The 17,704-nt window shown below is 48.0% G+C and overlaps 1 gene segment (V, D, J or C); it reads right to left on the bottom strand.

The window, feature by feature from the left end:
• Positions 1–1,905: 1,905 nt before the first annotated feature.
• LOC129563263 (T cell receptor alpha chain constant-like) overlaps positions 1,906–17,704 on the bottom strand; it is a 55,188-nt gene continuing 39,389 nt past the window's right edge. The window contains 4 exon segments of the C gene segment in view: positions 1,906–2,453; positions 3,110–3,217; positions 4,638–4,682; positions 6,707–6,979. Coding sequence covers positions 3,111–3,217; positions 4,638–4,682; positions 6,707–6,979 — 425 coding nt within the window.

Genomic DNA, 17,704 nt, shown 5'->3' on the forward strand with positions numbered 1-17,704 from the left:
GGGATAGAGGAATCTGGATTTGGGATGGAAAACGACCCCAAGCTGATGCTGACCCTGTTTTCCAGATGGCCTCTTACCTGCCCGAGGCCTTGTCACTCTCAGCTTGGTCTGGGCCTGGAAGGAGTGGGCCTTAGGATCCCTGGGCACTGCTGCCGCATCCCTTCCTAGTTCCTCAGGTGGCCTCAGGGGTCCAGTGGCCACAGGGCCCTACCATCTGAGGACCCTGAGCTGACATGACTCCACAGGCTCCCTTGGTTTCCTTCCACCTGGGCCTCCTCTGTAGTTCTCGGAGGGATCGGTCTTTGGCCCCTTTACTGCCTTTCAGGGTCCCTGCCCCTGTCCCCTGCCACAAGCCCCATTTCCCCTTCATCCTCAGCATCTTCGCAGCCAAGTCTCAGGAGCAGACCTGCCTCCCCAGCCACCCACACAGTCTTTTGCCTGGATCTTATGTATACAGACCAAAGTGGATTACTATTTTAGAAGGAAAAAAAAAAAGGCTAATTTGCCTAAAGTTTTTAACAGTTGATAAAGGCCTGCTCTGTTAACCCTCCCAGAGGCATTTTCATTTAATATGGGGAAGAGAATGCTTTAATTAAAAGAAATTCCCAATGGTGGAGTCTCTGGCATTGTGTTAGACTGATGAGGAGGCAGTTTTGAATTCCCTGCAGGTGGTAACTCTTCTTCTGGGTGTGAGAGTGACCTGCTATGATGGGATTTCCTCTGAGATCTTTCCCTTTAGTGGTCTTTAACGGCACTTGTATTTAGGCTGCTCAGAGACCACTGGGGTTTCTGTGACTATCCTTGGTAGGGCTGCCAGTATTGAACATGGTTCTTAACCTCTATAGCAGCCATGGAATCAGAGATGTGGGGAGTTGGAGGCAGCCTCCAGTCCTAGGTGGCATAGGTTTTATAGGTGGTGACCCTGGAACTCACGGACGGGAGGGACATGCTGATGTTACCTATTGAGCGGGTGGCTCCAAGCTTGTAGAAAGCCGCAGACCTGAATTGTAGCTGGAAGGATTTGCTTGTTTCTGGCTGTGTGGTCAGAGACACACAGGTGAACTGTGGATGTATTTGGGGCTAGAACCCCTCCCACTCCTACACCAGGAATCGGTAAGCACTGGGCTCTAGTCTTGAGAGTGGTAATTGTGAGGTGGATGACTGAGTGGTGTCTGAGGGGTGCCCTTTTCCTAAGCACCCCAGGAAAGGTGCTAAGGCAGCAGGAGGCTCAGGAGAATCCCAGGGGACCCTGTCTCCTGTCTTCTAGGTGAGGACTTGAGATGCCTGCTCTCCTTGGCCAATCCCTGGGCTTGAGAGGAGAGAGCTCATCTCTGCTTTCCTTGCTCTCACATCCAGGGTGGTGGGAGCAGAAAGTCTGGCTAGGGTCACCCTCTTTTTCCCCACTTCCCCCACTCCTAGACTGACACTCCAAGGGGCTGAGCCTCTGGTGGGCACCCGGGCAGTGGAGTGGTAGGTGGTCCCCAGCCATGAACTTGTAGAGTAATGCAGTTTCAGTGGGAATCCAGTCTGAAAGGAAAGGCAAAGGAAATGTTTCTTCAGGGCAAGAGACAGTGGGTGGCCTTTTGGGGACACTTGCTGTGTGGTCCCTGTCTGCCAGATTTCAGCTTCAGGTCATTACCACCCATGTACATGGGCATCCTGCTATGGGTTGCCCAGAGGAAGACCAGGGACCCAGGCTTTTAAGTGGGTTTGTTTGGCCCCCAGCACAGCCTTCTCAGTGGAATTTTTTAAAGGTTTTTCCAGGAAGAGGTGGGCTTAAGCAGCTTGTTGAGTTAGGCCTGCTGAATGTCCTCATGGATGGACGGCTTGGTTTCTTTCTGCCCAACTAGTGATCCACAGCAAGCTGAAAATGACCCGGACCAAACTCAGTCAAACAGGAGCACAGTCTCTTCCAAATCGCTTTTATTGAAGCCGTGGCAGCAGAATATACAATGTGGCTCAGATACACAGCAGAGCAGGGCCTAGATCATGAAAAGATAATTTTTCCCCACATCTTGGGAAAAAGGGTGATATATATTTTTTTATGAACACTATGTAAAAAATATCACCACACAACATTCTCCGGGAGCTAGAGCCCAAGAGAACCCACTGGGGATCCACCATCCAGTGGGACATCAGAGGCAGTCTCTGGAGGGTGGGGATGGGGAGGGAATGTCCCCACAGCCAGGAGAGGCTGCAGCAGCCCCCCAACTTTGCCGAGAATGCCAGGCAGTGACAAGCAGCAGTGAGGAACAGAGTGGGTGGCAGCCATGCTGGGCAGCTTGTCAGCATCTTGATCGCCAGAATCTGGAGGATCCAGTTGGTGGTATGGCCAGCCAGGCCAGAGAGGAGGAGGGAGCCTTCTCATCCATGGGGGCAGAGGGTGCGCCTCTCTGCTTGAAGAGGGAGAGGGAGGGCGGCGGGGAGCCAGGGGCTCTCAGGTTGTCGGTGACCTGGGATGAGGAAGAACAGGGTCAGGCTGCATAGTGATGAGATCCAGGACAGTCAGGGGTGTGATGAGGATGCTTCTGTTTGCAGAGTTCTAGGGGCAGATGGACCCAGAGTTCTTTTTGATGAGATGCTCTTGTCAGTGGGATGACCTGGGACCCTGAGGGAAAGGGTCTGGAGATTCTAGTCAGAATTAGGGTGGATAACAAATACAATACTGCCTCACCACGTTGGGGCCAGAAGGCCTGAGTAAAGGAATGTGGGGCCTCATAGGATTTGCAGTGAATGGGGTACAGTAGAAGGCGTAGGTATGGTGAGTCTGGGTCCTAAGTGTCTCCTAAGTTCCACTCATTAGCTGTGTGGCCTTGATGTTCCTTGGCCTCGGTTTCTTAATTCCCAAAATGAGGATAATAGCAACTGTTCCTCATACTTTGTAGGTGAGACGTGGCTCAAAGGAGGTGACCAATGTCACCTGAGGAGTGTATTGTGTTTCCTAAGTCTTTTGGGCCATTGCTATTAACAAGAGGAACCAGTAACTGGAAAAGAGGAGCCTGGTGGGTCCAGACTTAGGCCCGAAAAGCAAGAGCCTGGGGGAAGTTCCTTTTCAGAGCTTGGGGACCTGTTCCCAGGGCCCCACCACCTGGCTGAGATGTCAGCTCACCTCAACTGGACCGCAGCCGCAGCGTCATGAGCAGGTTAAACCCAACCACCTTCAGGAGGAGGATGCGGAACCCGATCACTTTCAGGTTTTGGGAGTTTAGGTTCATATCTGCAAAAACAAGGAGCCACAGCAGTCATGGCACAGGTCTGCACAGCCCCCGCGACACCAAAACAGGGTGGGGAGTATGGTGGGCTTCAGTGCCTGGATCTGCCTCTCCCTTTGAGCTTTGGTGCACATCCCCTCATAAACATATCTGTACATCCCTCCAGGGTCAACAGGGCTTCCCAGGTGGCACAGTGGTAAAGACTGTCTGCCAGGGCAGGAGACGCAAGAGAGTGGGTTCGATCCCTGAGTTGGGAAGATCTCCTGGAGTAAGAAATGGCAACCCGTTCCAGTATTCTTGCCTGGAAAATTCCATGGACAGAAAAGCCTGGTGAGCTACAGTCCATGGGGTCGCAAAGAGTCGGACACCACTTAGTAACTGAGCACGCACGCGCCAGGGTCAACAGCATTTCATTTCCAAAGGGAAACACTAACAGCGCTTACTCTGTTTCAGGGCTGAGCCTCTCGGTGGATGGGGAGGGTGACTGCTCAGAACTTGGCACACGCAACACCCTGGGTCGGTGCCCCTTAGTGAGAATCTAGTGGCAGAACCGCAAGAGGGATGAAAGTGAAAGTGGCTCAGTCGTGCCCAACTCTTTGCGACCCCATGGACTATGCAGTCCATGGAATTCTCCAGGCCAGAATACTGGAGTGGGTTGCCTTTCCCTTCTCCAGGGGATCTTCTCAACCCAGGGATTGAACCCAAGTCTCCCACATTGCGGGTGGATTCTTTACCAGCTGAGCCACAAGGGAAGCCCAAGAATACTGGAGTGGGTAGCCTATTCCTTCTTCAGGGGATCTTCCTGACCCAGGGATTGAACCCAGGTCTCCTGCATTGCAGGTGGATTCTTTACCAGCTGAGCCACAAGGAAAGCCCAAGAGGGATGACTCGGTACAAATGACTCAAATGGACATGAACATGGGCCCAGAGTAGGTGGTGAGGAGCGGTGGGGATCTTTGAGAGCCAAGGTCACCTCCCACATGAGTTCTGCTGCTCCTTCTGAAAGAAGGCAAAACCCCCAGGCTATGGAGGGAGAACATCCATGGGAAGACCTGATTAGTCTAGGGCTTTATGTGAGCTGGTCAGAGATTTCCCAGCTGGGCCACCCAGAAGCTCTCTTGATCTCTGTGGACAGTGGAGCCACAGAAAGGAATACAGAGGCCCGGGAGTGAGTCATTGGTCTAAAAACTAGACTTATCCTTGAAGTTCTTAGAATGGAAAAGAAAATTAGAGATGGTGAGAGGAATCTAGGGATTCAAGAATGTCCCCAGGCAGTTTGAATGGGGCTTGAACCGCTGTTCTTGTTCCTTAGAACTTCATTCCTAGATCCACATGCTCCTTCATACTGCCTCTATCCCATCTCGGCGATTGTGGGTTCATCGTCTCCCCAGACCTGTGTGAAGCCACGATGGACCCTTCCCTTACCTGTTTCAAAGCTTTTCTCTATCAGCTTGGCATTACAGGAGATTCCTAAAAGGAGAAATAAAGACATTTTTCTTAGAGTCCTGAGCGTTCTGACCTCCCACCCCAGAAGCTGGGCTGGTGAGTGTTTCCAGCCGTTCCATGCCTCCTCGTGGAGTGATCTGGAAGGAACTTGTCCCGTATGGGACCACCTGTTGAGGCCACCACTCACCCTCGAAAGACCAGCACCCTGGCTTCTAGGCTCCATTTCATTCACTTAATACTGGTTGTGCTAAGTGCATGTTACATGACACAAAGACTCAGGGTGAGTTCCGCTCTGGAGTCTGATACAGGAAGTAAGACAGACACGGTGAGAAGTGCCATAAGGGGTATAGGTGCTTTCACCTGTTCCGCAAGGTTTGACGCCTGCACCCCAAATCTGTTTGCTTGTTTTTTCTCACTCAGTAAATGGCATTATCACTGACCTAGTTGCTCAGAAAGAAAATCCAGCCACCTTCCTCAATTCCCTCTTTTCCTTTTCAATCCTGCATGGTTCTAGCTTTGAATCCCAAATAGTGTTGAGCTTTTAACTCCCCTGCCACAGGGACTTCCCTGATGGTCCAAGACTCTGTGCTCCCAATGCAGGGGGCCTGGGTTCCATCCCTGGTTGGGGAACTAGATTCCACAAGCTGCAACTAAGAGTTCAAATGTCCTAACGAAGGCCCAGTGCCTTAGTTAAATAAATAAAAAACAAAATATCAAATAAACAACTCCCCTGACACAACCCCATCCTGGTCTCCATCATCTCTCAGCTGCATGAGCTTCTTTTCTGTTTCCACTCTCGGCTCCTACAATCCATTTTCCACTCTAGTCAGAGTGATTAAAAAAAAATTATTTCTTTATTTTGGCTGTGCCAGGCATTCCTTGCTGTTCAGTCTTTCTCTAGCTGCAGTGAGCAGGAGCGCCTCTCTAGTTTTGGTGCCAAGGCTTCTCCCTGTGGTGGCTCCTTGGTGCAGAGCACGGGCTCTAGGGTGCGCGGGCTTTAATTAATAGTTGCAATACATGGGCTCAGGAGTTTTGGCTCCTGGGCTCTAGAGCATAGGCTCAGTATCTGTGGCACACGGGGCTTAGTTGCTCCATGGCATGTGGGACTTCCTGAACAGGGATCGAACCTGTGTCCCTTGCACTGGCAGGCAGATTCTTTACCACCGAGCCACTGGGGAACCCCCCAGAATGATTTTATTTTTTAAAGTAAATTGGGTGTCGTTCGCCTGCTTATAGGCAACCAATAGCTCCTCACTGTACCTAAACAGTGTCTCCCTCTCGTGACGGGCAAGGCTCTGTGATCTGGTTCTGGCCTATCCCTTCCGTCTCATCTCCTCCTGCCCTTTGCCTTTCTCACTGTGCTCCTGACTCTATAAGGTCCTTTCTCTTCTAATAGCTGGTACTTCCTTAGCCTTGAAATCTCAGCTCAGATAGCATTTCCCCAGAGGACCCTTCTCTGACTTTTGTCCGTAGGGTGGCTGTTTCCCTAACTCCAAGTTAAAGCAAGTATGATAATCTGGAGTTCTTTAGATTTCCGCTTGTTGATGGTTGGTCTCCCCCAGCTGGAATGGGGCTTGCTCAGAGCAGACCCCTCATTGGCTGCATTTCTTTCTCCACGGCAGCACCGGGCATGTTGTACAGGCACAATCAGCAATTGCTGAGTGAATGAATGAACGAGGTTAGAGCTGGGAAAGCCCTTTGGCCGAGAGGGAGGAGTAAAAGGAGGGATGTGGGAGAAGCACACCGGAGCCTGGAGGAGCAGTGAGGGGCTGAGCAGAGGCAGGGGGTGGGGACTCAGGGAGGGTGAGCTTCAGGGCCCTGGCGCTCTCAGGCCTCTTCCCCCTCTGCTATTTGTCTAGGACATTCTGTGACCTGCCTGGATGGGGCTCACTGATGCTCAGGAATGAGAAGGGAGGGGTCTTTGCTGACGTTGATGAGGTTGAGACCACCAATCAGAGCAGCTTTTAGATGTCACAAACCTGAGCCCTGGCACAAATGGGCCTCTCAATGGAGGAGACGACTTAGAGCAGAGCCCAGGCTGCACTCACCGGAGCTGGAGGCGAAGGGAATGGTCTTGTTGAAGGTGTCTGCGCATCCAGAGTCGCTGGCGTTTCCCCAAGTCACTATCCCGTTGCTCTTGGATCCCAGGATCTCCATGCTGAGCACGGTGCTGTTTGTTTTGTGTACCACGTTCCACTTGGGCCCCGTGATTTGTGTCAGCTCGACTTGATTTGAGTCAAAATCGGTGAATAGGCAGACAGAAGTATGGCTGGATTCGGGGCTTCTCAGCTGGTACACAGTGGGGTTGGGGTCCTTGATTTCTGTGGACCAAAAGGACCCAGGTTAGGAGATGGTTGTTTTCCTCCTTGCTCCAACCAAGGCCTGAGTCCAGATGCCAGTGATGGGCAAGAATAGGGCTCTATGGGGCTGGCAAGTCACATTCTCAGGTTTTAGGTGGAAAAGAAGATTCTAGAAACCATCTGCTCACAATGGACGGGACTCAGGGACAGGCACAAACTACGGGTCCTGGCCAAGAGGCCAAGCTCTCAATGAACACAATCTGCCAGGCTCTGCCTACCATTCAAGGAAACCAGCAATGCAGGGCTACTTAAGGATGCTGCCCATTTTTCTACTTAATAGGAACTTTTTCAAAAGCTCAGAAGGCCTAGGAAGCAACAACATAGTTCTGGCAGGACAAAGCAAGCAGAGAAAAAGAGACCCAGCAAAGCACACCACATGTTTTAGAGTCTAGGGTCTCCCGTCTTGGGCTGGTGTTGACAGGAGTGTGATGTTTGTAATAGACTGGCATGAACTTGGAAGATAGGCCACATCACCAGGAGATTTCTCTCACTGATAAAAGCTTTAGGCTCTAAATCAGAACCCTTGTGTCTAAGCCCCGGCTCTCCTATTTACTAGCTATAAGGCTTTGAGCAATTCACACCAGCTCCTTGAGTCTCAGGAATTTCATCTGTCAAATGGGGATATTGCCTCATCCTTTTTCCTGAGCAGGCTCTTCTGAGAAGCCACGAGAGTTTCTCCATATAAAGTTATATTTAATAAACTGAAATAATTTTAGTAATTGCAGCTCTTGATACTGCCAGGAGATTGGCATGATAACTGCGCTACCCAGTAATACACAGTTTCTACTCTTTGGCCTCGGGAAAGCAGGAGCTGCTGGAGGCTTTTCTTTAGTGCTGAGAAGGACTCCTCAGGATTTTCATGGGATTCTGTGTTTTTAAAGCAACCCTCAGTGTTTATTCTTTCAGACCTCCTGTGTTTGGAGGAGGAAGCAGAGGTTTACTAGGATGATTAACACGTTGGGGCCACCCAGCAAGTTTACAGCAGGGCTGGGATGGCAGCTTCCGGGGCTGGTTCTCTGCTCCCCTAGCTCCTCACCACACAGGCAAAATTTTGCAGACCAGTGATACATGACGCACCCCATACGCTGAGCCAGTCAGGGTGGCCTTGGCAATGCAGATATCCAGCTGGATGAAAACCAGGGGAGTCAGCCCTTGGCATGGCCTTGGGATGCTGAATCAAGGCGGAGCTGCCTATGGGTAGGGTTGTCGATGGTCACATGTGAGCGACACCCAAAGCTCTGTCTTCAAAGGCTTCTGCCTGCTCCCCTCCAATCTCCATGTGCCTGAGAGGACGACGTCACTGTGGGTTAAGGATTTACGGCAGAAATATTTTACTGGGAGGGGAGAGACGCGAAGCCATTAGCTAATACCACACCCCAGTGGATGTGTCAGTCGTTAGTGGGAGTCATGGGTGGGACCAGAGAGGGTGATGTGGAAGGGTGTGGAAGTGCTGAGAGAATGCGGCCTCAAGAAAGCTGAGGCTAAAGTGCCACCTGACACAGGCTGACCTCAGAGGGAGAAAGGGCTTGTTATGGAGTGTTTCTTAAGTGTTTTGGGCCATTGCTATTAACAAGAGGAGCCACTAACTGGAGAAGAGGAGTCTGGTGGGTCCAGACTTAGGCCTGAAAAGCAAGAGCCTGCCATGGGGTCACAAAGAGCTGGATACGACTGAGCGGCTGAACAGCAACAAACATCAAGGAAAATTAAAAATCCAATTAGCAGTTAAACCTTCATTTTGAGACCCCAGTAGCCACATGTGGCTGCTGCCTACAGTGTAGGACAGTGCAGGTTGACAGAATATTTCCATTGTCACCGAAAATTTTGTCGGATGGCATTGGTCTGGAGGGTGCAATGCCATGGACCACACGGAAAGGCTGAGGAGGCTAAGAGTGAGACTTAAAGCCAGCTGAGATCCTTGAAGGGTGATACCAGGGCAGGCTTATTGTTGCTCAGCTTTGCTAGTGACAGATCAAAATGAAAGAGCAGTTAGTGAAGTCAGAGAATTGAGGTGATTTTTAGCCTCCCTCAATTCTTGTTTTTACCAGGTGATACCCTTGGGCTTTCCCCATGTTCATTCTTGCTGTTGTTTCTCCTGTCCAGCTTCCTTACCCCTGGTTTCCTTCTTACTCACCCTCTCCTGCTGCCCCCACTTCAGTCTTTTCTTTGAGCTCATCATCCAAATGACCTGTCTTAAACATGGAGCTGATCGAGTCACTTTCTGTTCAAAATACTCCAGAGACTCCTATTGCCTATAGGATAATGCCCATACTTCGTGGCACAGCATTTGGTAGTTGCCATGATTTGGAGTGCTTGAATTTCCTCTCTCAAGTCCTTTATATGCCCTGTATGAGTACAGCTGGACAAAACTCTTCACCCTGGCTCCCTGGAATATAAGCTGTGTGACAACTAGGATGTGTCCCTAGATCACTGCTGTGTCCCTAGTCTTTGCCATGTACTAGGTGCTCAAGAAATAATTGTGGGATAAATAAGCAGCCTAGTGACCATCAGATTTGGAAAATTTCTACTAATTAGACTTTTTGGTCAAAAAGCCTGGATATTGATCCCTAAACTTGGCTTTTTAAAGCCCTCTTTTAGGGACTTACGTGGTGGTCCAATGGCTAAGAATGAGCTCCCAGTGCTGGGAGTCCAGGTTCGATCCCTGATCAGGGAGCTAGATCCCACATGGCACAACTTAGGGTTCGCATGGCACAGCTAAAGATATTGTGTGCCACAGCCAAGACTTGGTGCAGTCAAATAAATAAATACAAATAAATACTAAAGAAGAAGTCCTTAAAAAATAAAGCCCCTTTTTACTTTTATCCCCAGGTACCTCAGCGCAACATTTTGGTCTGAAAACTAAGAATGAGTCATTATTAATTTGGAGGTCTTTAGGGGTCCATCTGCCAGAGCCCTGGGAGAGAAACATCCTGTTCCACTTTAGTAAGATAAATGCCTCCTACCACTGATGGCATCTCAGAAGGTAGGCTTAGCAAGACTGGATCAACTTTTCAGTGTGTAAGTCCAGCGATTTCTAGATCCTCACCATTCATTTAAATTCAGAATTAACCACAGAAGCATATGTTTCAGGGCTCTAGTGCCTAAGATCCCCAGGGCACAGCAATGATGGAAAGCTCCCTTACCACCAAATCTGTGTTTGAAAGTTGGGCACCAGGAACCCTAAATGTGAGTGAGCAGTACTGACTTTGAGTTTGAGTCCCACTGAGGCCCTTGTGAGTGTCAGGAAGCAGTGAACCTTCACAGACATACCTGGAGTGATGGAGACTCTGGTTCCCTTGCCCAACTGCACCTGGGAAGCAACACCTCCATCTCACTCTCACTGTCTTTACTCCAGAAAGCCTTAGGTTTCCCCTCCTCTGATGGATGGGCTCTTACAGCCCACTGAGCAACAAAGAGGGGGGTGGTCTAGGCCATGAGCTGTCCATGGGAAGAGCTGGCCTCTCTCATCTTCACCTCTGGTCTGCATTTCTGAATTGTTTCCCTGTTTCCCAGTGTCTGGCCTTGGGCCTAATGGTCTATATTATCCTGAAGCCTCTAGCATTCCTTTTCTCCATTGTCTCTGAAGACATCTTTGACTTTCTCTCCATCTAACTTCATTATCAGAGTGTTTACTTGGCCAAAATGCACATGCCTTGTTCATTCCTGAGATCATGCCCTCTTTCTTGGTGTTTCTTATGCCTGGAAGTCCCCTCATCTCCTTGCTTTGCCCAAATAGATCTTAATTTATCCTTTAGCCTCAACAAATTCTTTCTACTTCATAAAACCTTTTCCAAGTAGGCCAACTTTTCAGCCAGGACCCCATTTCTCTGAATCTCTAACGTGCCTGTTAACATCATCAGCTGGTTGATATAAAAAATGGTTTTCAGGTTGCTAAATTTATAATATCTTGGTCCCTTTGACTAGTTTTTATACTGTTTGGAGACAGTTCAGATATTCATACTCAGTCTCACATTTTATAGAGTGATGGCCACAGAGAAGGCATTTAAAGTTATCTGTTGAATGATTAAAGTCAAATTTTAATGTGTTTGACCTAGAGAAACACAGATTTTCAAGATCAATAGTGTTCCCTTTTCCATTCACAGAGGCCTTTGTAAGACAGTTATAGCACTCACAGATAGCCTTGCCATAGTGATACTAAGATCCCAGGGAAAAGGTTAGTGACACTGGTCCATGGGGTTGCAAATGGTGCCACCTGGAATGACTCACCAGATATTATGGACACCTGGGTTCCTTTCCCAAACGTGAGTTTACTGATCACTCCTGTATTCACACTGCTGGGGACACCATTACAGAAACTCTCTGGCCCTGCCTCCTACTTCAGTGGGAAACACTGGTCTCTCAGAGGGGACGGAGGATCACACTCTTTAGAGTTAGACCTTCTGCTCTTCTGTATTGAATCTTTGTCTCTTAATCCTTTTCTTCCTGCCCCATCCTGCTATAGTGCCCTGGATTGGAGGTTCTGATTTCCATAAACACAGAATTTAGTAGACAACCTCCCCTTGCTCAGGACAACAGTGTCTTGGATCCTCTCGTGAAAGGTCCAGGACTCCTCGCCCATCATCTGACTCATGATTTTTCAGGTTCTGGCCCAAGGGTGTTTCCTGAGCATTCAGTGCAAGATGAGAGGGTGTTCTGGGATGGGTGGAAAGAACATTTTGGGATTCAACAGAAGAAAGCACCTGGGCTCAACTGGACATCTCAGACAAAGAAGAATTAGCTGTCAATGTCCATCTTTGCCCCACATTACTTACTTGGTTGGACACTCAGTCTGGTCCCTGCTCCAAAATTTAACTTATCAGTGCTGAATCTCCACCAAGGGTAAGGTCTTTGCAATAACCGTCCTGACATTAACCTGCTGGAACCTACCAGGCTCCGAGGGCACCATCTGAGAAGGGACCCTGGCTTTTGTTTCTTAGGTTTCCTATTTCCCATGGAAATTGTTCCCCTTTCCCTTAACAATAATGAAGCTTTAGAATAACAAAGCCTTCACGATGAGGATAATTAGTATTATTTAGAAAAGCTGTCATTTATTGATTACTTGTTATATGCTGAGCATTATCTCATATTACGATGTGGTAATTTTTATTTTTCTGTTGAGAAAGTGAGGACTTAATTAGCTGGAGAGGACAAATCCAGACTCCCCCCAAGGTCTGCCAGCCTCCTAAGCTATGCTGTGAACCCTACACCATCCTGCCTCCGTACCTTGTCGTATTTGCCATTCACATAGGGGTCTGGGTCATTTTTACCCTGGAAGCAGTTCAAAATTCTACTCAGAGAGGAAGATTCTGTAGCTATCCCCACACTATGCTCCTTAGTCCATCCAGGGAATTTAGCTACCTGCTGCAATAAAAGAGAATTTGTGTTTGCCATTAACTCATCTCTTTCCCCCAAGAGCATTTAGCTAATTTCCTGAATGCTCAGATTATCTGGTGCTGATATGATCCGTTTCGCTTGAAAGCACCAAGTATCTTCAACTCTTCTTATGTTTCTGTAAATTGTTCTGCTCAGATTTTCATTTACCCAGCTGGCTCTTAGCACTTGCATCTTTAACATGAGAAATGGGAACCTTTCAAGTTACCAGAGAGTTTGTAGAAATGGAAACGAGTGTTTCACATATCCTCAAGTTTGCCATAGATCATTGCCGGTTTTCTCACAGACAAATGGTCAGTCAGTTTGCCTTGGTCATTCACACCGTCATACTCACGTGAGTGTACGGTCAGCCTGGTCCCAGTTCCAAAGGTCAGCTTATTGTAGCCACCAGATGACACACACTAGCAGGATGCTTTACAAGAACTCTAGCCCCTGGCAGAGTTAGCAATGACTCCTGTGTCTGTTTTACAGATTCCTTCACAATCCCCCTTTCTCTCGCACAAGAGAAAAGTCCGGCTCACTGACTCCTGATTCCTGAGCTTTCTGTGTAACAACCTCACACACCTTTCTCTTCCAGCCAGCCTTGAGCAGGTCAGGCTCTTTCTGGAGGGTGGATGCCCATTCTAGATTCCACACTGAAAGTGAGGAAAGAAAACTGAGAGTCTGGAGAGAAACCAGAGATTAATTGGGAAATGAATCTTGAGGGAAAATTCACAGCACTGGCAACAGATGGAAAACCTGGAGTACAACTTAATCATGGAAGGGAGGCCTATGAGAGCGCTCCTATTAGAAAGCGGTTCCATTACTCCTTGAGGGCAGACACAGGCTAGTATTGCCATAGGAATAGTCCCATAAAGTGCACAAGCAGGACTGCTTAATTGTGAAGGTTGTGAGAATCAGGAGTGAGTTGCCGATGGGGCCCAGGAATCTAGTTCTCTGGAAAGTTCCAAGGTTAGGGTTAACGTTCATATGGGGACAAAAAGAAGTCTCCAGTTTGAGAGTGGTTTAGACAAGTCCTTTTCAGTGAGAATTTCACAGAACTCTAGTCCTAAATTTCTCTGCAAAAAAGATTCTAAGCTCAAAGAAGTTTGGAAAATGCTGTATACTCTATTTTCAGTCCTGAAGCCTGACAATGCATATTAGCATTTTAAAGGCTCTGAGAGGTCTTACAATAAAGAAATTTAGAGCTTCTTAAACTTATTTGATCCAATAATGTTTTTTTCTTAAAACATCCATTAACCTCTGTGGAACATGTACAGGTTTAGATATACATTCCCCGGAAGTCCCTTTTCTAGTTCAAAGAATTTAAAATTCATCCTAAATTTCAGCCTAATTTTATCCTTAAGCTTTCATGTTCTGAGTCTGTTTGTTCTCCTACCAACTCCTACCGACACAATTAGGGGTCTCATTGACGCTGATTATTTCCTTCTAATCATTATGAAACAGCTTCATTCTATTCGGGCAATTGCTGAACAGCAGTCAGCTATGTAGCAAATCTTCTTGGTGCTGTCAGGAATGGCTCGAGGGCAGATATGAACGCAGTCATCAGGCAAGACCACATCACCCCAACACTTTGCAGGGTTTACCTATTGGGAACAATGGCAACTTGAAAGCCTGGCCCAAGTGTGAATTTATTGGTTTTCTTTCCACACACCTTCCTACACACCTTAGAGCTGGGTGCTTCAGAGGAGGTTCTGGAGGAGAAAAGTTTCTGTCCTGGGTGGCGTCTCAAGTAGAGACATATACTTCAGGGATTTATCACTAGACCACTTTCCTTTTTGCTTCCATAGGATTTTCCACTTGTGTTACTTCCCTAGGAGGGTGGTGCAATTCTTATACCTCTGAACTCTGGTTCTTCAGAATTATGATGGGGTTTCAGGCTTTCTAAAGACAACCTGAACTGACCCAGGGCAGGGAAGAGGCTTCGGTGAGTGCACAAATATGGAGGAAGCTTTCCCTCGAGAAACGGGCTCTCACCCCCCAATGGATGTTCAGATGGATTCTGTAATCCCTTGGTTTTGAAATCTAGCAACTCTGTTGGAGAATACTTGCGACTGTCTAAACCAATAGGTTCTAAACAGTTACTACCTCTGCACTGAAGTCTTCCCCAACTCTCTAGCTAAAGGCATTTTTCAACAATCATTTGTTTGGTGATGCCTATGTGTCAGGCATGGTGCTGGGGGGTGGAGGTGTAAGGATGAAGGAGAGCGGGTCTCAGCCTCACAGGGCTTATGGTGCAGTACAGGATGGATGAAAGTACCAAGCAGCTAGGACAGGAGGTCAGGATGCCTTCCCTCCTGCTATTCCATCTCAACTCGTGTGCACTTCCACTGCAGTGTGGTGACACTGTCTTTAACTGTCTGTTTGTATGGATGTCTATCCACTGGGAGATACTGGATGACAGAGACTCTGCCTTTTCCTTTCTTCCTTCTCTCCCTTCTATCCTTCCCTTCCTCCCTCCTTTTCTTCTATAGTGCTTAGAATGTATTGGGTTGGCCAAAAAATTCGTTCAGGTTTTTCCGTAAGATCTTTATGGAAAAACCCGAATGAGCCTTTTGTGTGTTCTCAGTTGCTCAGTTGTGTCCAACCCTTTTTTGACCCCTTGGACTATAGCCTGCCAGGCTCGTCTGTCCATGGGATTTTCCAGGCAAGAATACTGGAGCAGGTTGCCATTTTCTACTCCAGGGGATCTTCCTAACCCAGGATAGAACCCACGTCTCTTATGGCTCCTGCATTGAATGAGCCTTTTGGTCAACCCAATAATAGTTATTTGGTAAATATTTGTTGAATGAAAGCCCTCTCAGTATTTTAATTCATTTTAAATGCAATCCTGCTATCTTCTTTTATTAAGACTGTTTCGTTTGTCTTTTAAGTTTTATATGGGTCCATTTTCTAAACTCAATATTTTTACTGCATTATTTAGGCCTTAAATCCTTCCCATGTCTCTTGATTCGACATGGAACTTTGAGAGTTCCATGAGTGTATCCCATGCCCATGGTCTTTGGGAAATTTAACTTATCACCCTTCATAAAAATTAAATGGTAACAAAAATAAACTTTTTGGCATAATCAGTCTGATTTCTTTTCTAATAAAGGTCTTTTATCTCAAAGGAATCTAGAAATAGCAAAAGAGTCTACCTCTGTAATGATGAAAAGGCCAGGCCCCACTGGCAATTACTACGTTTAGAAAATAAACCACTGTTGAGCTTGCAGCTGGGAATTCAAATTTCAAAACTTTCAAACCTCATGAAGAAGCATGAGAAATTAGTTCGGGAAGTGCAGACTCAACATCCAAGAAAGCAGAATAGGGACTTTCTGTGCTTTTGGCTGGAGTCTAAGGTTGGGCACTTACTTGGATGCACTCGGAGTCTTGTTCCACTCCCAAAAGTGAGTGTTCTGCTGCCTGTGTCCACACCCTGCTACAGTGCAGTACAAATACTGCTCTCTGCCACCCAGGGCGGCTGCCCTGGCCCCCTCCTTCCCCCATGCAGCCTTCACTCTTGGAAACTGAGCTTTCGAACAGTCTGTTCCAAGGTTTTGATGATAAATTTCTTTCTGTGTTACTTTATGCCCAATAACCAGTCCCCCTAGGTTTCTACTCCTCTCCCTGCCATGCCTGCATTCTGCCAACCCAGTTCAATGACTTTACTCATCTCTTCAGAAATGATGAGTCCTGGGACCAAGGCTGCCATGGTTGCCATGACAACAAGGCTTGGGTTGGGCAAACCAGGGACCAGACCAGTAGCTTTTGAGGCTACTGTGATCTTCCTTCAGAGAATACAGGAGGGACAGTGGTAGCAGTGTGGTGGCATGGTTAATAGTAAGGCCCTGGTGTCAAATAGATTAGAGTTAAAATCTAGCTCTGTCATTCCTCCCTGTATGATGTTGGGTTGGGCAAGTTATTTGTTTCAAGCCTCTGTTTCTTCATCTGTAAAATGGGCCTAATACTAGCTACCTAGCATTAGGATAGATGTGAGCATTGAATGAGAAATTCTGTGAAGGACAGGATGTAGTCACTGGCACATGTCAGACAGTTAGTAAACAGTAGCTAGTAATACTGGAGAAGGCAATGGCAAGCCACTCCAGTACTCTTGCCTAGAAAAATCCCATGGATGGAGAAGCCTGGTAGGCTGCAGTCCGTGGGGTCGCTAAGGGTCGGACACGACTGAGCGGCTTCACTTTCACTTTTCACTTTCACACATTGGGGAAGGAAATGGCAACCCACTCCAGTGTTCTTGCCTGGAGAATCCCAGGGACGGGGGAGCCTGGTGGGCTTCCGTCTATGGGGTCGCACAGAGTCGGACACGACTGAAGTGACTCAGCAGCAGCAGCAGCTAGTAATACAATGGTTCCCAGCAATGATTTCCACTGAGGGAGGGATGAGGCTTTTTGCAGCCAGAGGAGACCTGTCCCTGTTCCACCGCCCTTTCCAACACCTCAGGGTGCCTCAGCAGTCTGACTGGGATGCTCTTGCCTGGGACAGATATCTCATGGATCCAAGATAAAGTGGTAAGAGATTCTCAGCCAGAGAGTTGAGGGGTAAGATGGACCCCTTGGCCGCCAAGAAGATACTTATGCTTCAGAAACCTAACCAAGAGTGAAGCCTTTTATCTCAGCCCTCAGGGATGTGTGCTCTGCACACACCATGCAAAACCCTTGTCCAGCACCTCAATCATTTCATTAGACCTGACACAATGGTAGGTTACTCCCAGACAACAATGGGCTCTCTAACGACGGAGCAGACCAATCTCAGACTCCCTCATTACTGCAGTATCCTTCCACATGTGTCCTCTGTCTACAGAATATCCCTTGACTGTTTCTATAATACTCACGTGGGTGAACAACAAGCTTGGTCCCTCTTCCAAGTAGAAGTCCATAGTTTCGTCTTGATACACACAGCAAGGAAAGCCCTTGCTAAAACCCATCTCACATGACCTCCCTCTATCTGTTGCCCCAGTGGTTGGGGCAACAATCCAGGGAAACACTAGCCGACATGCCCAGAGTGGCAGGAATCTCCCACAGTTGTGCAGGGCCCCTGAACCTAGGGGCGGTGATGGGACTAGAAGAGCGCCATGCTTCCTTTACTCAGGAGAATGCACATGCTCCTGTCGGGAGAAGCAAGGCAACAACTCCCTTGTAGCAGCAGCACCACCAGCATTGTCTGCTTGCCTGGGGCCACAGTGGAGTCTAACTCTGTTACTCTTTCGTTAAACACAAGGGCTCCCGGAATGGAGGCAAAGGAGATTTTATATTATATTGTCAGTGGAGACGCTGAGAGAAAGCAACAAGGGGCACACAA

This window comes from Moschus berezovskii, chromosome 9 (assembly GCF_049115385.1).
Source record: "Moschus berezovskii isolate FMDL1 chromosome 9, NW_MosBer_1.0, whole genome shotgun sequence".
Classification (NCBI taxonomy): Eukaryota; Metazoa; Chordata; class Mammalia; order Artiodactyla; family Moschidae; genus Moschus; species Moschus berezovskii.